The 23,997-nt window shown below is 37.9% G+C and overlaps 1 protein-coding gene across 8 annotated transcripts in view; it reads left to right on the forward strand.

The window, feature by feature from the left end:
- LOC124160269 (mucin-2-like) overlaps positions 1-23,997 on the forward strand; it is a 194,001-nt gene that overhangs the window by 55,506 nt on the left and 114,498 nt on the right. For all 8 annotated transcript variants that reach the window (XM_046536092.1, XM_046536085.1, XM_046536089.1 and 5 more), the window contains exons 7-10: positions 5,263-5,388; positions 8,433-8,523; positions 18,798-18,904; positions 23,503-23,595. In XM_046536092.1, the coding sequence (XP_046392048.1) occupies positions 5,263-5,388; positions 8,433-8,523; positions 18,798-18,904; positions 23,503-23,595 (417 nt within the window). The remainder of the gene's footprint in view (positions 1-5,262; positions 5,389-8,432; positions 8,524-18,797; positions 18,905-23,502; positions 23,596-23,997) is intronic.

Raw genomic sequence — 23,997 nt, forward strand, 5'->3', positions numbered from 1 at the left:
AAATGAGCGATTTGTGAAATTTGCTTTCATTTAAATTTAATAGGATATTTAAGGCCGTTTCATTTAAATGTAGTAGGATATTTAAGGCCGTTTTATAGGGGGTACTTCCTCACGACTCCGATGGATTAATATAAGAACGGGACTAAACGAGCCGCGACATACCTTTTTTGATAAACACTTGAACCTTGTAAATGGGAGATGGAGTTTGTTCTAGCCTCTATGCTAGCGAATATGCATCGTTCAAGATAGTGAAGCCATTATTTTTCTCGGGGTATAATCGTACGACCTGTCAGAGGGATGCTATAAAAATTTTCTTTCATGATAGCTTTCACTTACTCCGATGACTTTCCAAAAATTGAAATCCATTACTCAGTATTAACATAGGTAATAATATATCGGAGATCAAATGAAAACGAACAAATCCGAATTTAAAACTATGCCTAATTAAAAATACTCCTCCAAGCATTCCAAAACCGAAGATTTGACTGCATTACTTCCCTAGAGGGGAAATGACGAAGCACTTCCACAATATACTTTCCATCCAAGAGAGAGGTATGAAATGGTCATAGAATGGGAAAGAGGTTGCAAAAAAACAAAGGAGGAAAGAAAGGGAAAACCTCTGGAGACTAACGTAGCATTGCTGAAGGATAATCTGACAGATGGGGGGACAACATCTGGAGAAATTGATCTAGCCTTACATTATCGTGAGATATCACGGAATCTTTTGAAAGAACTTCGCATGAGTACAATCAATTATATAATAATTCCATTTAAATTGACGTTCAATCGACACTGCACTCATTTTAGCCCCATGTATTCACTCTTCACTCATTATCTGGGGATTACTCTCGCAATTTCCTCAGATTTCCTTATTCAATCGTTCAAATGGAATTATTGTTGAGTTGATTTATAATAAGTAATCGACAATACTAACACAGACTCATGTAAAATCCCTTTTCAGGAATTTATGAGGACCTAATTACCCCCTTTTCTGTAATTTTGAGGGCCGTATCGAGTGGACTTAAAGTAAATGATACGGTTTTCTCTGCTTGTTGTCTGAAAACAGCTACATTCTTAGCTAAAATTCTATTTTTCTCTTGATATTTCCATACCAGAAGGTCTATGTGCCCCTGGTGGGTTTGCTTCCCGCATCACTTTTGCCTATTTTTAATCGATATTGTCCTCCTAAACAAGATTGAGGCATACATCATCTTAAATAAGTTTGATTGCATCTTTACAACACACCGTTGATAAAAACCGTCCTTAATTTAATAATACTTAAGACTGCCGATTTTTGGATACCTTATTTCGAGTTTAGCCCACTGTGCGTCGTTTCCTTGGCTTTATAAAAACCAACGGTTTTGATATGCTTCTTCCTAAATGGAGTTTAATTAACTCATTTAATGCCTAATTTTGGCTAACTTTTGGAGTCCTAGTTACACGAAGTTCTCTCCTATGATGACTTAAATCTTTTTTTCACTGTGATATTACGTGTAGTTAACAGTAGTTAATAGTAAATTGGAATTAATTCACCCATTTAATGCAATAACAGCTATATACGACAAAAATAACGAGCAAGAGCGAGGTTTCTAAGATAGACATATTTGGCAACAGCGCATATATATATATATATACAGGGTGTGTCCGGAAAGTAATAGGACTGATTCGATTTAAAAAAAATTATTGAGCCAATCGTAACAATTATTTTAAAATTTTCAAAATAGGCTCATTCTGCGTCAATGCAGTGCTGCCAGCGCGATTTCAAAGCATTGAAGGCGTCACAGAAGACATTCTCCGAAATAGCCTCGAGAGCCGAGGTGCATGCTGCTTGGATCCCCTATGTCGTCTCAAAATGCTTGTCTTTCATCAGCCATTTCACACAAGGAAACAAAAAAAAAGTCTGGGGGGCCACATCTGGGCTGTAGGGCAGCTGCGGAAGCGTTGGGATGCCGGCATTGGTTAATTAGCTGTTCACATGAAAGGCGATGTGAGCCGCAATTTCTAGTCGTCAGTGAGCACTTTTGGGACCATCTTCGCGCACACATCTTGCGCATGTTCAAATGCTCCGTCACAATGTCATGAACCACAGATTTTGATAAATGTAACATCTGGGCAATTAAACGAATGCTTAGTCGATGGTCTGGGTTCAAAACTTTGTGCACACGAGTCAAAATGTCGGTGTTTGCCGCAGTCACAGGTCTTCCAGCACCGTCTTCATCAGCGACCTCTTCCCGGCCCTCCAAAAAAGCCTAGTGCCACAGAAACGCACCACTTCTTGCTAAAGCAACATCTAGGTAAGCCTAATTGATCATAACAAACGTCTCTGTCGCATATTTACCGAGTTTCACTCAGAATTCAATCGCGTACCTCTGCTGTAACGAACGCTGCATTTTTGGCTTGCACCACTCGCAGAAACACGTCGCGCAAAAAAGTCTGTCCTGACTCTCCAGGTGCTCGCAGACAACTGACCAGCCGCTCGTTCATTAGCTAGAAACACCCTCTACCAAATTCAGTCGGTGCAAACAGGCTCCGAAGTACAGTCGCAGTGGAAGAAAATCAGTCCTATTACTTTCCGGACAAACCCTGTATGTATATATATGTGTATACTTTAAATTATATTACAGTATAAAAAATGCGATCGTTACATTTTTATGTAAAAATATTGTATATCGTGGTCATCTTTGTATTTTATATTGTTCATGTTTTCTCTTTCATAGCCCTGAAGATGATTTTAAATAAATTGAAACGTTGGCTATAACTTGTTTTACATTGACCTAAACTCCAAGAAATATCATAAAATATAACAATCCTCTCAGAAGCTTCTTCCTGTTCTTAATGGCCTCTTTTGCTTATTCAATTCTCTTCCTGATGTCCCTACGGGTGTATCCGTTTTCTTCTAATGTGCTGATTAAATAGTTGAATTACTCTACTAGCTAAAGTTTTTGCCCGCCTACTTTCATCTTGAGCCTCACATTCCTTGCTCACATAGCATATATTTGGTATTAAAAATAGGGGTGGTTTGGTGTGCTTCATCAGTTCTCAGTTCCACTGGTTTTTGAGGTAGGAATCGGGAGTGGATCCAATGCCATAAGAAGCATTGGTATACCCAGCAGGGGAGGCAGGAGGGGACAGCTGCCCCCCCACCCCCCTAGAAGCGAAAATAATTTTAGTTCAAAACGAAAGTATTGAACAAATTTTCTTTTGAAGAAAAATGATATAAGTTTAAGACAGGAATCTAAAATAAAAATCATTACATATTTATCCAAGCAAATAATAAAAACTAATAAATTGCATCATAATTTTCTTAAAATTTTAGTTTCATTAACCTTTCCAGTGCTAAAATGTTACAACTTGAACAACGGCAGCTTGCACCCCCTAGTTTCGATTTTGGGTACACCCTTGATGAGAACCAAAACCAAAAAAATGCCTTAGGGCCCTAAAGAATCCAGAACAGACTGGCAACCTCAGGAAGCTCTAAGTTCATGCGGCAGGAATTTATGCTTATAGAAATGGAAGTGAGGAGGAGTAAATGGTTCTTTCCAACGATTAAGTGAGAGTGGAAAACAATAATGATTTATTTAGTTCACTACAGAGTTCACACACAAACAAGATGGCTGCCATTTGACATAGTTGCACAAGCATCCTTTTCATTGTCGTGCAGGCTTCCTTGGCACTGCTTGTGTTGGGACACGGGATTTTATGTTAAATAATTATAACTCAAGCCCGATGTAAGTTAATATATTGGATAGTCATGGATACAACTGCGGGGTATGCTGGCTACCAGATGAGTGAACGTGAGCACGTATCCCAGGAACAGTTGTGCACTCCAAGCCACCTAGTGACAGACCCGTCAACTAGTATCCCGGGTAAGGCACCCATTATGAACCTAATAGCTTGGATGATAGCGTGGGCAGAGTCCTCTGGATTGCTGAGAATACACTACATAGCCCTATGAGGGAGTAGTGTAGAGAATCGCCATCCAGAGTACTCTGAGCATTAGGTCGCTGTGCCTGCCACCTGGCTGTGGCATCAGTGAGGCGGCAAACATGCGCCAATTGTGTGGCGTTTGTAATTGAGGTGTGCAATTTGTATATGTCATCACCACCGAATGATTTGGGTATATGATTCTGGTAAATGTCCGTGTATTATCTTAGAAAACCTAAGGCCCATTGTTTGATTTCTGGTCCATCGCAATTCTGATAATTGATCTAGGTATACTCTCATGTCTATTATGTTTTAGCACATATTGTTTTCACGTACTCTGTCCACAGGATGAAATTTAATCTTTGTCTATCCTCTTCCATTCTGCCCGAGCAGCATCGTCAGGGCCAGTCCTAGACATTTTTTATTGTGTAAGCAAACAACATTCTGGGGGCCCTCCTCAAAAATAACCTTAGATTTAGCAGGATTAGTCCCAGTGAGAAATGGGTGGTGGAATCCACGTGGAACCCACGTGGAGATGTAACGTGGATACCACGTGTTTTTGGTCGTGGAATCAACGTGGAACCCACGTGGAAATTTGGTGGAAAAATTAAAACAGCAGTAGGTAATGTCCTAAAACCATTAAATCCTCAACCACTCTATAGCTAAACCTTTTATATATGTGTCTACGATTTTTCATGTGCTCTCATGGCTGCCTTTCCACGAATTATATAAAAATAGAATGTGCGATACATTTTCACATAACTACCGTGGTTTCAGGATGATAAATGACGCAATGTCACACCAGAGAGTTAAGTTCCACAAATTAGAAATTCTGTTTACCATTTTATGCTAATCACCACAAATCCACTTGAAATCAACGTGGATTCCACGTGGGTCCAACCACTCAATATCCACCACCACCAAATATCCACCACTCAACGTGGATTCCACGTGGGTTCCACGTGGACTCCACCACCCATTTCTCACTGGGGTACTAAATATTAGACTGAGTGTTTACCCTTGAGACCCCTGAGACCCTTTTGCTTGGCACCCTACATGGCCGTGTACTTTGCTTACTGCTTTAACCGGCCCTGAGCATCCTTCAGTGTCTTTATCTTGTGTTATATTCTACAATGTCATGGGTGCTGCACAGTATTCATAAATATCATTTTTTGATTGGGCACTTGAACTTTTACATGGGTTGAGTTATTTTCTATCGTTTAATCCATAGATTTTCATTCAATAATAATTCTTCTAAAATAAATACTACTGTGATATGTACAACAAAGGTACAAGGAATTTGATTACAAACTAATTTTTCTAATTTCTATTTTACAGGATGTAAAAAATGGGGGAAAAATTGTGAATAAGTTATCAGTGGCAATTTTGCAAAATAAAACAATTTCAGTACCAGACTCGCCAATGTTCAGCAAGCCTCTCTATCGCACTAGTGTTGATTGTGACGTATGTGATTTATAAATAGATATTACTAATACATAAATTAACTATATTAAATTTTCATTGCTTGGTTGACCCTGCTATCTCAATCATTGGTTTGTAGACCAATACTCTAAATAATCAACATGAGCTTAGTAAAGTATGAAAATTTTCTTACCTGAGGGTAAATAAAAACCTAAAAAAAATTAACAAATAGAAAATAAATGTAACACAAATACATATGATAAGAATATAGAATAGTACCCAAGTACTTTGCACTTTTCCACATAAAAATAACATTATTTTAGCAGAGCCAACATGTTTCACTGCACTGCAGCATAATCAAGACTAACCAAAAAAGTTACTCATTCGAGAATAAATAGACTCTTGCTCACTAAAAAAAAAAGAGAAGTTGGGGCAAATTATGATCATAATTTGTGCCTGAAGATGATGATAATTCATCGAAACCTGGGTTGTGCTATTTAAAAAAGAAGTGGTATAAGTAATTGTTAATATCCAAGAAAACTTATAATAGAATACCACAAAGTTAGTAATGAGTTAGTTGATTTTGTTTGTACAAGCACATACAAACATTACGCAGGTATCTAGTTAAGTCACTAAGTTTCATTTTGCTGACTAAGATGCATTTTCACTGAGTTTCTCCAGCAGTACAGATATTCTGGGTGGCAATAACTGTAAATAATACTAGAGAAATAGTTATTTCACGTATAGATAATGAAAAAATTTTAAAACACAGAAATTCCTTTTCCAGTGTTGATTGGGTTAAGTTGTGTAAAACACCTGATCATCCATGCACATCATTGTCAGTCATTGGTGTTTTTAGGAGTATATTCCTCGAAAAATATTAATTATTTATGAAGAATGTGTACCGATTAAGAAAATTTTAGGTGTCAAAGAAAAGAATCAAATACAATTCATCTAAAAAATAGTCCCTGATACACTCCTGACCTTACTAGGAAGAAAAATATTATTTTTATAAAAATTAGTAGATGAGGAGAAGAGAGAAAATTAATAGATTAATTAATCAAGAAGAAGGCTGTGGTTGTCAATATCCACGGAAAAAGAATTGGAATGCTGCAATTTGCTGATGACATAGCAGATACAGAAGGCTTTGACAAACGTTGAGGACAATGGCCAAGATATCAGCTGAAAATCAAAATAAGGATGATTAGATATAAGTATATAGCAAAAGAGAGGAGGCTAGGGCAAACATTAATCTAGGAAAGCAAAAGCTTGAAGAGGTGAAGGAGTTTTCTTACCTAGGAAGCCAAATTACCAATGATGGATGAAGCAATAAAGAAATATTCAGTAGAAAAGGGCTTTCTACAAAAAGAACAATCTTCTTGCAGCTGAGAATACAAGCGTAGAAGTGAGGAAACAATTTATCAGATGCTACATATTGTGACAGAACACGACGTCGCACAGGTGAGGAAACAATCAACCGTCCCGAGTAAAGGAATGGTCAAGTCAAACACCACATTAATCAATCTTAAAAATGCGTGATATATTTTAATCATTGTACACATTACATTATTCACTACGCAAAAAAAATATACCCTGATGAGGATGAAAATAATGAACTGATTACACTTGACAACAAAAAAAATAGCGATGATTTAAATATGGCGTTTTTGCCCCCCTCCAAAATAGTACAAGTTAAAAGGAAAATAAAACATTAAATCTTTGGGACACTGTTAAGTAGTGCCTTCTGACAAAGTTTTTGAAGTACGCTAGCAAGTCCTTTGACCTTTGCTTTCTTAGCACTTGTTACGATTAATTCGAGGACAAGTTGCACTGTGAACTGGGAGAATAGAGCTTTTAGCTTATAACTTAGGGAAGTGACTGGTCGTCTGACCTCAACAGATGATGAAGGGTCGCTAACTGCGACATTCTTACAGTTTATGGTTGAAGCCAGAATAGTGGACAACCGTCTGTAGCAAAACGGTTAGAACCAGATGATGCAAGGTGCCGGGGGTGAACTCCTCCTGCACGTGGCGTGGGACACGGTCGTAACTCGACCAGTCTCTGCTTTCAGCTTATGCCACCAGCAACACTCTGATTCCACTTTTTGATGGCAATCGTGCACATCAGCACTTCCCAAATCTCGCTCCCTTGGTTGTCGTGCCAATCATGCCTCGCGAAGCACACTTTTTTTGGTTTATATACCCCTCGGAAGGGGAAATATCACTCGTGGAAGGGGGTATGCGGGGAGAGAGGATGATTTCACTGAGGCCGGGGATCAGTGATTCCATAGGTAGCCCCTGTTGACTGGGGCCATCACACTGGCCACCACACACCTGACTCACACGCATACAAGCATGCACACACCCTCGCATATCACCATACCCCACTCTGTGGTCATCCCCAGCTCGAGACATCACAATATATAGCGTGTTACTCTTAGGAGGCAAGGCTTCAACATTGATGGGTGGAGAGAAGTCAAGAGTGGAAGTTTTCGAAATGTGGTGCTGCCAAAGAATGAGTAGGATAAAAATGGATCGACTGAGTGAATAATGAGGAAGTGCTGAAAAGAGAGGCAACCTTAAGGAGAAGACGGGACAACTTAGTTAGTCATATTATGAGATATAAAAACACTCATATGATATAAGGACAGGTGGAAGAGAAGGAGGGCAAGGGATGGCCCCCCGAATGAATTACATAGGACAAGTTATTAAGGGTGTAAAAGAAAAGATATACGTGTATAAGCAAAAGCCAGCAGATAGGAGATCAGAATGGAGAGATGCATCAAACCAATCTTAGATTTGTTGACTAATAATTATGATAAATAGTCAAATTATTTCTAATTGGGAACCTAGTTAATATCTTTCAAATATATTTCTAAAAAAATTTGTTCATTCTATGGGTGTCATCCAACATGATATTAAAGGTTTATAGGCACCTTCGTAGAGAATAACATTTGTTTTTTTTTTGTAATATGCAATTTGTTTGCCAAAATTAGTATCTTTTACTGAGTATTTGTAATAAACATAAAAAAATCTGATGAGGAAGAAAATTTGAAGGTAATGTTGAATTTTATCTTTTTAATGTAGATGGGAAGTGGGAGTATACTGGAGTTTCCAGATGGAGCTATCAAGTTGCCGATTCCGAATGTTGACGGCCTTGATGTTGCATTAGATGGCGGTAAGAGATTTTTCCCTAAACTCTTTGATGCCTGACCATAACTCATATTTGGAAATTTAATTGTGTTGGTTATTGGTATCATGTGATGCTGCTTGGCACTTCTACTGATATGCTTTAAGGCAGCATTCTCTGCAGCATGGACTTATGAATTTTAGTGGCTCTGGTTTTCTGCTTTTTTTATTTGGCCACTTTGTATATTCAATAAACAAGTGAGTGCAGAGTATTGCATGAACTTTTCTTGGGTCTACTAGTGGGTGAGTAACTCTATCTCCACTAATGTTGCTATTATTATTTAATAAGTATTCATTAAGGAATTAAGGTATTTTTCCATAGATTACTTAGGAAGTATTCTGGCAGTCTCCTCTCCTTGCCTTTTAAATTCACAATAATGCCTACTCCACTTGATTCCATCTAAAAATCCAATTCTCTTCCTTCCCTTTTCTCATTTACCTAACATTCTTATCTCCAATACTGTTTTTGACATCCCTTCCCGCTCAGCACTCGCTCCATCCATACCTTCTGTCTCCTCTATATCTTCGTAATAGCTGCTTCTCCTTACCCACCATGCCCAGCACTTTGACGTCCCTCCTCCTCTCCATCACCTTCACCTTCTCCATTCTTCTCCAGAGCCATATCTCAAACGCCTCCAGTCTTCTCTCGTCCTCCTTCCTCATCGTCCATTTTTCCACACCTTAATGCTCTACACTTCAGGGGCCGTATTCTGTATTTCGTCGGTACAGCGCCGATCGGTTTCCCTTTCAAGCCCACCGACAGGACATCATTCCGTACTGACAACGGCTTCCGTACCGACAACGGCACTTTCAGCGATTCGGTTTCAAACCAGTCGGTACGGTTCCCCCTCCTTCCCAAACAGGGAAAATCCGAATACAGTAGAACCTCGGTTATACGACCATCAGTTATACGATGACCTCACTTTTACGCCGATTTTTTTTTGGCCCGGTGAATAACCCCATATGAACCCATGTATTTCCAACCTCAGTTATGAAACTCTTCACTTATACGACGACCTCGGTTAGGAAACGTATTTTTCCAGCCCAATGAGATAAAATAACTCACTTATACAACTTGTCAGAGAACTGCTCTACGAGAAGATTGCGGTACGCGCGCCGATTTTAGTCATAGGAGTGGGGGTAGTATGTGCTCATTACATAGATATGTCAATGAAGAATTATAAGTTTTAATAATGAGCAATGCTGTTTCTTAGGTATTAATTTTAACTGCAGTAGATGATTATTAATCCAGAATATCTATCTCTAACGGAAGATTGTCTAGAATTTTCCAAGGTTATGTTTTCCGTCGCCCCAGCGAAATAACACCTAAATGAGCCGTTAAAAATCATCGCGTACCAAACTTTTGGCTTCCAAGGTCATCCATAAAAGATTATCGTATTTGCAGTATGGACGTAAGTCGATGGTGATTCAGCACGATGGTAAAAACAGCATGCGTGGTCTCATTCCGCGGGCTAATCCCTCATCCGCGGGATGAAATGAGCCGCGGGAAAATTGCTTACGCGGCGCGCAGATCAAAACTGACCCAACTTGTATCTGTGGGTTTAAATGAAATATAGTTTGACCTTGAGTAGCTATTAATTGAGTCTGCCCGGTGGCAAGCGTTTATTTTTTAACTGAACGAGAGTTATTACAAATGCCCTCGGAGAATAACTCGCGTCGTCAGTAGTAATGTAATCATTAAAGTCAAATTCAAAACGCGAAAGATAATGCAGTTCCTTTCGACTCATGAATGACTTAGCGCCATTAAATCAAAATACAATAAGTGTCCGGAGTTGTTATCAGATATGGGGAAGCAAAATATTACGTAAAGATGAGTCATACGGCTTGTGAATCGAAGTTCCCGGTGCTGATTTCGCGGAAGAATGCCGACAGAGAAGCTATACCCGGTAGATTCAGTCTACTATTGCTAAAATTTCATAGGAAAGTTCTTTTTTAGTGCTTAAACATAATTGAGGGGGGAGATTTTTTCGGGCTTTTAATCTATTTTTGTTCATTCATCACTGACAGCAGTTGCGCGATTATTTAAAATGCTCACTTAAAAGAAGTGATCTAAGCACCGGAAAAGTCCTAGTCACGGAATATCCCGGTACCAGTGTGGTAACTAGGAATATGCTTTGGGGGTGATGATAGTACCTGGGGGCGGCTACACCCCCACCTCCCTAGGCAACGGGGATTCCGGTAAAATTAAAAAAAAGGCATGCATGTAAATATGTTTTACATCTGAGTATAGAAACCCTGTGTTGGAATTAGCCAGGTTGCAACAATAGGCTTAACGACCCATCTGCTGGACAGTGTGTTGCACTGGAAGTTCCGTCCGCACTACTTTCAAGCAGGGATACAGCCATCTCTGAAAACTCTGCCTCTGCCAGGACATTAACCCGGGTCCATAGGGTGTGAAGCGTTAGTGATGCATTAGTGAAACTTTGCTCCCTAATTACGGGGTTAATTCGGATGACTTTTCTCAGGCATTTCATTGCTTCAATCTCCAATCTTGGGTTTGCCAATAGGTGGTAAAATGAATTTCCTGAAAACTTTTTTCAAAAATTGACTTCTCTGTAAACATTTAGTGTCATCATTCCGAAATCTCTCCAGTATGATAGCCTTGCAGCTTAGTACCAGAAATGCTAAACTATCAACCATGGGTTATGTTGTTCAGGAATGTTAAATTATGTATCTCTTAAAGTAACACATCATCTGTAGTGTTGCTTGTGAGTAAATAAGATTATCAGGCTTCAATTTATTGCCTCCAAATGAGTAATTGCATCCTGGAAACAAACCAGCCCATATAGGAAAGGATTTCATACTAAATACCGAAAAACCTCACATATGAAACTTCCTCACTTATGAAACTTTTTTTGGTTTTCCGCTGAAAGTTTCATAAGTGAGGTTCTACTGTATATCCAAAGTTAACGTGTCTCCACCAATGAAAGAAGGGTAAAAACAAGTGAAGACTCATTGGCACAAGTTGTGGTCGTCATTCTCAATCTTTTTATTTGCAGAAATTACGACTTATTGTTAGATTAAGATAATCGATATTGGATAAGTTGTTAACAATGCTTATATAATGTGTGGTAGTAATGCTGTACCTACAGAATTGAAGGAAACAATATTACAACATCACAATAAAGTTTGTATGTGATGGAGATTGTTGTTGCTGGAATGAATTATTGAAACTGTCCTTGAGATTGTAGTTTCTTTTAAATATTGGTTCCGTATATTGCTATTTATTCATGATTTGGTAATATAATTGTCATTAAGTAAGTTCCGTCTAAATGTTATCAAGGGAAGGTTATGCCATTGGCACCGTAGCTGACGAAAATAACATACCATGGAACGTGAACGTAGGATTCAAAAGCAAATGTAAATGTCATATTAGAGGAACAAGTTAGGAAATTGTTATAAAAATATGGAGCTGGGTGTAATTAAAAGAAGTGTAATGATGAGGAAGTAAATAAATTGTGATTGGGTGAAATACATATGTATAAGTTGCGCATTCCAAGTGAGAGAAAATGATAATATTGCGGCAAACCTCATACTTATTAACAAATATCTTCTTTTATCGTCAAGGGAATCAATGGCTGACGATAAAATGAAATATAGTTGCCCATTACAAATGAAAGAAACTGATACCGTTGTGGCAAACTTCATACTTAAATAAAAAGATCGTACTTCTATGCCGAGAGAAACGCCAAATGATGATTGAGTGAAATAATAGTTGCCTATTCAGAGTGAGAAAGAGTGATAACCTTGCGGCAAAACTCATATTTAATCAAAAATATATTTTTAATGTCAAAGGAGCAAATAAATGATGATAGAGAGAAATATAGCCTATTACAAGCGAGTGAAAGTGGTAACATAAATGAGAGAAAGTCATTATATGTTAGCAAACCTCATGTTTATTAACCAATATCTTATATTTCTGTCAAGGTAATCAATATAGATGATGACTCAATGAATTATAGAGGCGTATTCGAAAGGGCAGAAAAAGATTGTAACATTGCAGCAAACCTCATTATTTTCTCGGTGATGAGGTAAAAACAAAATAAAACGTGCATTGCGCACCGGTGAGTTCATGAAACCCACTAGTCGGTGGCCGTACCGACTCCTTTTTGCTGTTAGTACGGCTACCGACGATCTCCCGTCCTCACGTCGGTGCCGCACCAATCGGGTTCGTACAGAATCACACCACTTCTTGCTGGGAGTCGGTGTGACGTCGCACCTGACGAATTGGTGCCGCACCGATCGGTTTGGAGTTACAGAATACGGCCCCAGATCAGACTTGTCACTAGCCATCTCCACAAACTCTTACATAACGATCCTCTCATAAGCTCCTTCCTGTTCATGGCTGGAAATGCCAACTGCATATGTCACTTAGCTCGCCCGGCTTCACTTTGAAAGCAATGACTTCTCAAAATTGCAGGATCTGATGAGTTTGTCCTTGGCTCCCTCATTTGCAGCCTTGTTGCATGAAAGACTGAGCGACGGAGGGATAGCGCTCCTTATGATGAAATTTAACTTGCAGTAACTGTATTTAACCCTTGTATGAATTAAATCATTCTCTATGGGCAGTATATACAGTAAGATTTTCCTTCAAATTCCTTCATATGAAAATTTTGTATGACATATGATGAGACAAAAAGAGAGTATCCTGATGCTTAAAAAGTTGGTGTGATTGCAGGAATCGAAGGATCAACAACTTTGCTATTTCCACATACAGTAAAACCCCTCTTTTACACTTTTAAGGGGGGCAAGAAAAAAAAGTGTGAATCGCGGGAAAGTGTAAAATCGAGGTTAGGCTCAATTTAATGAAAAATAACCCCTTTAAATATAGTTAAATGTTCTATTTTTCATATGGATCGTGTTCTAAAAGAATAGTAAGTATAAAAACCTTTAGTTATGATTACAAAAAATTCTTTGCTAGTACTGAACTCTCAGTGAGGTAGATCATACAAAACATCAGTCTTCTGAAAGAGATCCTTTAACACAGATAATTGCTGATAAATAATTAAAACGGATAAACATATTCCTATAACTCTATAAAATTTAAAAAATCTTTTAAAGTTAAAATATTTTAATCTTTGGGCGAACTAAAAAAAATATTTGACTTTAAACCCATTTAACATTTAATTAAAAACAATATGTATCAACCTTAACTCTCAAGAAGTCTTCTTAAAATTGAAAGCAAATAATTTTATATCGTCGAATTTAAATTAAATATTCTGGAATATTTCATTTAAATTCGACGATATAAAATTCCAGCTGGGATGAATTCAGTGATGAAAAAAGAAGCACCATTGCAATATGCTCTTATAATTAGCCTTCTTCTGGAAATATTCCATTATCTTTGTTTGATTGGTCATTTTATTTGTGCAAATTATTTATACTCTTTTTTCTATGATGTCCAACAGCTCTAATTCTCTCTCATTTCTTGCAACAGTTGGTAAATGTAGCCTTAGTGCACTGACAGCAGATATAGCATTGATAGCGCTTTCTTTTGGCATTTCTGTATCATCATCATCATCATCCTCCTCACTTGTCTTGATATTTTTAAAATATCTGGGATTTTTGGATTTTCCAATGACAAATGGCCATAACTTTTCACTACCATTAGCATTAGCACCATACAATACTGTTAAACGCACTTTGCTATGCTTCCCACCATGGCAAGATTCACCTCTAAACTCTTAAAGTCTTATGGGGAAGTGTATTGAATAAAGGCTCGTCTCATCTAAATTGAAAATGTCTTTTGGAGCATACCCTTCTATATATGCTCACTTAAACAATGTTCCTTCCACTGTGCCACTGTTTGGGGAACAACACTATTGGATTCACCACAAATTGTTTTGTATACAACATTATGCCTAGTCTTAAACCTGCTTAACCATCCGCTTGAAGCCTCGAAGTCTTCAATTCCCAGCCTCATTGCCACATGTTGCGCTTTTTCCTTCAAAATAACTCCACTGATGGGTATGTCAGAGGACCTGGTGCACTGAAACCATTCTTTTAAAATTTCTTCTATAGTCTATCATATTTCGAGTACTTAACATATTTTCGCCTCTTTGCAACGGGTCCGCAATCCACTGCACTGGTTTCTATGCTTTTGCGAGTTTTAATTACAGTGTTTAATGTAGACACTGGAATCCAAAGTTCTTTGGCAGGGGAAACGCGTGAACCTATACATGCGAGTCAACTTTTCCCAACATTTTTACTTTATCTTCTATTGAAAAATTTTTCCTCTCTTTTCTAGGCCATTCATTATTTGATTTATTGACGTGTTTATTGACGCTGTCACGAAAAAAGCAGGGAAAAGGAGATAACGATTGAAACGACTTTAAAAATAAATTAAGAACTTGGTAATAATGTACGCGAAGGAGAACGCCCAGTGCGTGGATCATCACGATAACGACTACGATTATAAACATAGCGTCTATATTTGTAACTACGATGCTTACAAGTGAAGTGGAAAACCTACAATGCTTGAAAAGAAATTTAAACTTTGCAAACAACCTGTCTCAGGAAATCCTGCGATCCCCGCGATAGTGGTCAGAAACAGATGAAGAAGGAATTATTGTAGTGGTTCAAAGACGCCGTATTAATGATAGTGGCGCTGGTGACAGGTATGCCAAAAAGGCAAGGAGGTTGCAAATACAACTTCCTTTCCTATATTTGCAACCTTATTGCAAAAAGGTTATCCGTGCCTCCGATCTCTAAAACTCATTCTTCTTGATTACGGTGCGCTATCCGCCATGTTCCCTTTGGCGGCCTGGCGTAAATAGCGGGTCAATTGAAATTTCATCAGCGTAAATGCGGGGAAGACTTAACATTGTGGAGATACTTAAATCATCGGGACTCGAAGAAAATGTCGCAAATTCCGGGAAAGCGTAAATTGTGGTGGCGTAAAAGCGAGTTTCTACTGTAGTAACAACTTGTGAAGTACAAAGTTGTTGATCCTTCTATTCCTGCGATTATGGATTTCCAGGAAGTAATGCCCACTACGGTTAATTATTGGTGTGATTTATTAAAACCGAGGTTACTTTCTTATCCATAGGCTAGAAGTTAGTAAAAAAATAAGTATCAGATCTTAGACAGCAAATTGTTTGTTCCTCAATGCAATCTACAAAAAAAATATTGGTCCTCTAGGAGCACTCTATAGTGGAATGATATGGTGCCTGGCAGTATTTTCATACTTATTAGGGCTAGAAGCATAAAATTTGAACCTAATGACTTGGATGCCATGCATATCAAAATATGTATCAGTAAATCACATTGTACAGAGAATTTTTTTCTCAGGCATTATATAGCGAAGTAATTTAGATATGAATTGCTTTTTTACCAAGCCCTTAGTATCCCTTCCTCTCTACCACTTTATTCAAATTTCTATTCAAGTTCTTTAACCCTTAGCTTTCATGGAAGCTAGTTTAAAGGGATGAGTTGGTTTAATTCTTCACTTCTTGGTTCCACCAGTTTATGAGGTTTGAACCCAATCCAATGCCTAAAGGATCCAGTGCCAAAATGGCATATAAACTCATGTAAGAGACGCATCCTTAATTTGAGCATTGCAGCTATAGAAAAAAATTGCTGCATTTTTCTGTATCCCATCACGCAAGTGTATTCCTGGACTTTTGCAATTATCAAAATTTCCACTTTCAATGCCAAAAATTTATGCGGCATTTGTCAGCAAAATTTACATGGCATGTATGGCACTGAGAGGTAAGTAAGTATTCACTTGCCATCTTAACCTCAAGATGCTTACCAGGGATGGTCAGATCGGATACCTCAGATCCAAATATCTGCAGATAATGCCCTTTACCAGATATTTCAGATCCTAATTTGCTGAAGAAATCAAATCTGAATCCAAATTTTGAATTAGTTCTTTTGTAAATGCAGCATCCCATGAGAGGGAGTAGAAAGAGTTCTGATCCTCTCGTCGCATATGCCATTGCACTGCGATGTTTCTCCTACTCACGAATAATTTTGTTTAAAAGCTTTTGTAGAAGTAATGCAATAGAATTTCAGCCATGGAAAATTTTAAGGTAAAATAAGACAGGCACATAGAGTGAATCTTCCCAAGAGATTGAACGACTATCACAGTCCCGTAGGAACTACCCACATCAAAAGTGGCTATGTTGCACATTTCACAAAATCACCACCCTCCCTTGACCCTCACCCCATTGCTTCTGTGGATTTTTTTTCCTCTCAGAGACCACACAGACCATTAATCATTATCTTCGAAGGAAAATATTGAAAAACATAAAAAGTTACATGGGAACAATAGAAATGTGTTTCATCCCTACCTTGTCTCACCAACTGACCTTTTTCAGTCTGCTTGCTTCAATTCTCCCAGTTTCTGGAGGCCAAATGCTAGGTGAGTCACTTACTGAGCCCAAAGATACCTCGATTGCTTTTGGCAATTGGATCGCATGCTAGAAGTTCAAAAAAGAATGAGACCAAATTTCTGACCGCATTTAAATTTTTTAAGTTTTAATTGACTGACGCAAAGCATTCTAGTTACATCAAGGCTTCTAATATTCAACATAGTCTAAACAGCATAATTTCTGCAGGAACAAGCGTGGCGTAAGCACATTGAAACAAGACGAGATGGACTGAAAACTAATGGCAATACAAATTGCGAACATCACATCGCCTGCCTTCGCTTTCAAAGCAATAACTTCACATGCAAGATCGGACATGTTCATCTATTGCTCCCTTGCTTTTAGCTTCATTGTTTTAAAGACGGAGGGACTACTTTCCTTGATCTCCTCCTCTCCTCTCAGGGGTTAATGTTCACGTTCAGTAATTTTAAGTGGAAACATTGGGAAATTCTTTTGGTATGTCCAACCATGGCAAATTGCTGAAAAGTTTAGTAACTCTGGTGTAGGTTTGGTTCTTAATTTATTGGATTAGAGAATCTGCAAGCACTCTCCACTTATAAGCATTTCCAATTACTACTTCAATCTGCCATTTAGTCAGAAAATGTACACACTCGTCAGAATTTTTCAAAGGTTCTAACCTGAATATAATTGCCAATTGCAATAATCCTTATAATAGGATCAGAAGATGATTTTTGAAAAATCAGGCCATTAGCATAATGGAAATTACTCAGCATAACTGATGTTGACTACTAACAGGCTATTGTCTTTGAAAACTATGCGTTTCTCTATGTTTTATATGCGATTATTATTGGCAGTATGAATGCGGTGGGATGCCCTCATGTGGCAGTAAAGTTATGCCCTCTGGAGCGAAAAACCCCACGCAATCTTTTCCATGTTCACCTCTGAGGTACCAATGCGACAGTGTAATGCTAAAATGTAAGAAACGCAAACAGGAGCATTGTAGAAAAAAGTCACTGAGGGAGAAACTCTCCTGCATCCTTCTTGTTTTTGTCCTAGGGTTTTAGATGACTGACTCAGGCTGAAGACCAAGTCCACTCAGTTCCCCTTCGGACTTGCAACCGAGGTGGATGGAGGGGATGAACAGATAAGAAATTCGTGTAAGAGATGCACCCCCATTTTTGGCAGAAATTTCTGGGAAAAAGGTGCGTCTCTTACCCGAGTTCATGCAGGAAATGGTGGGATAACCTGTTTTTGAACCCTCTCCACTCATTGCATGCAAAGATTTTGTAAAAAATCTTTAAATGACTTATAGTTGAACATCTCAAATGCCAAAAACTGCCGAGTACATATCCATTTATCTATTATTTCCTAGAATATTGCAATTTTTATGTCTCTCCTACAAAATAAGAGTTGAGTTAGCCAGCAGGAAGCCTCCTCCTTGCTCAGTTAGGCTTCAAAGGACATCCAAAAGAGAAAAATCTTATTTCTAGTTTCGAAATATAGTATCTAGTGATTCTACATTATGGCAACAGCAGGATGCACTGTCTTATTCTGCAGGCTTATGCCACCTCTTGCAGTACAACTGGAGGTGGTATCCCCCATTGATGCATTGCTTATGTGGCTTACTAATCAAAACTGATCCACGTTTCTCAGATTTTTAAGGGGTATTATTTACATGCATTGAATGTATGGACCCTTCATAATCTTGCCCAATGGAATTATTCTTCTGGATGCTATTATAATGGTTCATTCTGACTAAATAAGAATATGATTTTCAATGAGCAGACATAGGAAAATGATTAATAACATCTTGCATTTATTTACCATATCACATTAGCTGATAACCAGTGCACTAACTTGACCATAATAATCAATTTTTAAATTTAATTATATATTTCTTTCTTTTTAGATCACCCTGAATATTTCTCAAAGGTTGTAACTGATACAGAGGTTAAGATAAAACTAAACAAGAAAGTTACTGGTGTGGATATAAAATATGCATTATTAACTCTTAAGGTAAGCATCATTTGTAACCAAGAACTTAGCCTGAAAATAATATCTTTATTGTAACCCTTTTGTGCCGAACGTCGGATGGAGCCGACGGGAATTTTCAAACTCATAACATCTGACATCAGGTATAGCTGTCGCAGATTTTTCAACGCTAACAAGCGGTTTTCTGCCCTGGCGGATGCGAGGGAAGGGAAATGACCGCTGAGGTAGCAATTGTCTGATGCATTCAGGCCCGGTCAGGGTCCCAGCTTAGCGGGCCCTAAGGACAACTCCCCATGCAATTAAGCCCAACCCTCCCTTTTCATTTATGATCATCCTCACCGCAGGAATCCTTTGCAAAGTGGTTATATTGTCAATAGTTTTTTCAATGATATAATTGCATACTACAACTTTTTAATACACTTTGAAATGAATTCTCTGTTTAGTTCTGTGTGTAAGCAATTTTTAAATGAAATTTTAGTTTTAAAAATAATGTACTTCTGGACTTATAGTCTTATTACCTTTTATTTACTATCTTTGTTGTGATTAGTACTAGAAATCCATTTGAAACTCCACAATATTTTTTAAAATGTTAGTGATTCTTTTGGAAGAGTAAATTATTGAAGACCAAATACAATATGTATTTGATTGAAAAAAACACTGGTAACGCATTAAGTTGACCGTGGATTCGTGCTATGATAGGGTTAGAGTGTTTAGACCAGTGGATGGGGTCAGGGACATGCACCCCGTTGAGCTGGGTCCCGAATCTGAGGGACGAGAATTCCAGGGTAACTCCAACCCAAAAAAGAGCTCCGGTTAAAAAAGGTTAAAAATATTCTCATGCTAATCGTAGCATGGAAAACATATTCCAACTGTAGGTACCGGCAGGAAAGGGTTGAGAAGGGTGCATTTGAGAGAATTTTTAAAGGTTTTACTCCCTTATAATTCAATTAGGAGGCTTGAATTACTGTGGATCCCACCCATTATTAAGCTTTGGCAATCTACCTGACTAATATATGCACCATTTGCTGAAATAAATCATAAAAAAGAATTTTTGTGGTCTATGTGCATTGGTAAAGTCTGATGTCAGGATTGAACTCATCAAAGCAGGAAAGCAAAGTTATTTTTAAATAATGACTCAGTAACATGAAATTTCTGTGCATTTAGCATGGGAACATTTAAAACCTGGACAAATGTAGTGTTTTCCACCGATAGTTAATTTTCTAACACACATCACATTTCAATACACAGTGGTGTGTATTCATGTAAACTTCTTTGGTGCATGGCAATGAGTGTATACATATATCCTAGGAAACATGGGAGTATGATCCTGTGATCCTACCATGTAACTTTCCAATTTAATAGTTGGATTAGATATTGAAAACTTTTCAACGATACAACTAGGGCTATGATACTGTCTGATTGTCTGCCTGTGTTGTAGGAATTAAATTTTAATGGACTTATATTTCATTAACATTCCATCAGGCGCAATATTTGAACTCCCGAGTTCAGGCGCAATGTGCCTGATAGGCACATATATGAAAAGACATTATTTAGTCAAAGCATGGCTCAGAGCTGCAACTTGTAATGTTAATGCACTACTATCAGTGATCCAATGTGAAACCAATCCAGCTAGGTGAGATTTAAGGTGCTCTTTAGGTAATTACCCTAAGAGCACAAAGTTTGCAGAATACCATATGTAAACCAGATGTAGACGTCTATATGTGGTATACAGCAAACCTAATGGTTTGCCGTATACCAAATGTAGGCGACTACATTTGGTCTACATCAGGTCTACATTCGGTCTACATTAGGTGCAAATGTCTTCCTTTTTTGGTCTACTGGTAACTTATAATGGTATAATTTTGGTCTGCGGTTATACCAAATGTAGACGTCTATATTTGGTCTACATTAGGGGCAAATGTCGCCCATTTATGATAATTTTGTTCTACGGTTATACCAAATGCAGGCGTATTTTTTTTACAAAAACATACATTTTTTACTGCTAATCTTGTAGCAATATGTGTGATTTTCAACTGAAATGAATTTATGGCAATTTTGATGATTATCTTCGAAGAATTATCAATTAAATCTATTATTAACATAGGATGCAATGCCTAATTAATACTGCTTACGAGCCGTGCTGTTGAATTTGTTAACGCCGCATTAGCGAAGAAGGTATTCCTATCCCTCCGAAAATGCTAAAAATCCATCACGAATACTTAGGAGAACCTTAATTACAGACAAAAACACTGAACTCCTATGAAATAACAAATAATCGGTTGCTCTGCATTCTTTCCGTGTATGTAGCGGGGTTTGGAAAGCAATAATGCCAATTGGAGCAAAAGAAAAGCACTTTCTAAAATAATGAAAAATAACTTTTAGGCAGTTATCTATGAAAAGCAATATACAGTTAAAGAAACACAAGACATGCAATTATTGTAGAAAGAAACTTTTATTTCATGATAATGTGACAAAGCTTCACCATTTCCTTGGTTTGACGAATACGAATTCACAGCAAGTGTATGCACACATTTTACTTCTGAGATCGCGAATCGGTTCCGCTGCCAATACACAAACACACACAAGCAACAACGTATTTCAATAATATAGGTAAATCCACAAACGATATACTAGCACACACCATAAAAACATAGTGGGAAATAGGCAAATATAATCATCAAAAACTGGAAGTCGCTACCATACTTATATTAATCACGTACAACTTACAATCACAGAGCTCGTTATGATGAAAAATACTATATATTCACCGATTTGGAGACTTAATTAGCCCATTCAAGTGGCACAGGTGACTTTTCTCACTGCTATTCGTCGATATAATAGAAAAATAAACTTCACACACAGATTTTGTTGATAGCTTGATCGTGATATGCCATACCCACGGTGAACAACGGAGGATAACACGCCACTGACATTTACATAACTGTCCATTTATCGATAGCGTAATAGCACTGTTTACAATTCAATCACGATGGAAATCTGAAATTACAACTCTTGGCCGATGTTTTTCAACCTTGTTAAACTTAACTGTCATAGTGCATTACAACCACTGGCACAGTGATTGCCAGCAGTAGATTAACGAGAGTTGTCACGATGAAAATAACTATTTTGGCACAAAAGATGTTTTAGTAAAAATCGAAAATTTCCAAGCATAGCGAACTAAGTTGTATTCTCTGGTGTTCACCTTATAATACAAGCACAAGCAGTCCTTAACGACGAATTTACCAGTACCTACGAAGAAATGGATGAAATTATTGACTGTCAAAGCATAGCAGGCATTAGAAAATATCAAAATTGTTCTAATTACATAAATGGATGAGGTGCCGTCGATAACATCAACTTACAATTAACGTATCTACCTCCAACGGCCGTGACTCATTGTCAGACTGCTAAACAACGATGCTACTGACTTTTTGGTTTAACCACTGTTCCAGTTTATATTTAATGCGCTTACTCAGATATTAATATTGTAAATAATACAAAATATGAGGGCTTCTGAGCCTCTATCGTCGGAGATTTTGCTTTACACTGGAAATAACCAACACGTATCACAAACGAAGCTATCACAACTCATAAACAATCAAAACAATACACTAACGTGGTCTGCAGACGACCAACTGTGTTACCATCTCCAGCATACGGCTCGTTAGCTTAGAAGGCATTGGTAGAATACATCGCGTATATTTATGGTCTACAGGTAACTTCCATCATTTAAGTTACCAGTTGACTTGAAATATCCCAATTGCGGTAGTAGTACATGGTGCATATTTTTGGTCTACAGCCTTCCATCGGTTAAGTTACCTGTAGACTAGAAATATCCCAAATGTGTACGCCTTCAATTTTTCGTGTATTATACATCGCGTATATTTATAATTAGCCGTTTCATGCGTAACTTTATGGAATCTACCTGTCATGACGAATATACATGACATGACATTTATGTGAAATAACTAATGTTTTCTTTACTTTTCATCACGCGTATATTTTTGGTCTACAGCCTTACATCGGTTAAGTTACCAGTAGACTTGAAATATCCCAATTGCGGTAGTAGTACATCGCGTATATTTATGGTCTACTGGTAACTTCCATCGGTTAAGTTACCTGTAGACTAGAAATATCCCAAATGTATACGTCTACAATTTTTCGTGTGCTCTCAGGGTATGTTTCACTAAATGTGTTCAAGCATCGAGTCATAAACATCGTAGAAGCATCGAGTGAAAATGCATAAAAAATATTCTGCCTATCAAAAATACATACCTTTAAAATTGTGACGAGTTCAGGTGCAATGAGCTTCTCTGATCCATACTTAAACAACTTCCTGTGGGGACGGCCGCAGTCAAACTAAGCGAGGAGGCTGCATAGAGTGTTTCAAAACAAACAGCTACTACGAGCGTCAAGGGTCTATGCCACCATATAGCGCAAAGAAATGAAAAAGCACTTGCGCTGTGCCTGTCAGATCCATTGCACCCAACGGAGGGTTAAAAACAGTGTTCTAAACATTTTCACAAACACATATTCCCTAGTGAATATTTGAGATTACAGCTATTTTAATTGCGTTTGCCTTGTCTTTAACTGTGTTATAACCTTTTTTCTTTCCTTTACAGGCTAGCATTCCAAAAGCAAAGCATGATGGATATGCGGTTGTGTTTGTTGAATTTCTTCCTAATGGCTGCCCTACTCCTCCACCTCCTACAACGGTATATTTGAATACACATTAACTTTTAATGTGCTGATGGGTATGGCTATTCCATCACAAGGTCATTAGTGTGATTAAAGTTATGTAAGAGCTCTTTTATCTCATGTGGACTAATTCTCAAATGACCTCCAAAAGACCAAATGATGTGAAGCAAATCCTGGGAGGGTATCCTCAAAGCATTTTATGTTTATTGTAGTATAGAATGGGCCTCCACATCTCCATCAAACGTTTTGATTTGCCACTTGCCAATTATCCTCAGGGATACCTCATTATATTCAGCCTATTTATATGCAGCATGCAATGGAATAAAATGTCTTGGCAATTGCCTCTCAGATACTCTTGAATGGTCGTCACATGTTTCTGAACTGAAAAAAAAAAGCTTTCTGTGGGTGTTTTTATGATA

The sequence above is a fragment of the Ischnura elegans genome, chromosome 6, assembly GCF_921293095.1.
Source record: "Ischnura elegans chromosome 6, ioIscEleg1.1, whole genome shotgun sequence".
NCBI classification, from domain to species: domain Eukaryota; kingdom Metazoa; phylum Arthropoda; class Insecta; order Odonata; family Coenagrionidae; genus Ischnura; species Ischnura elegans.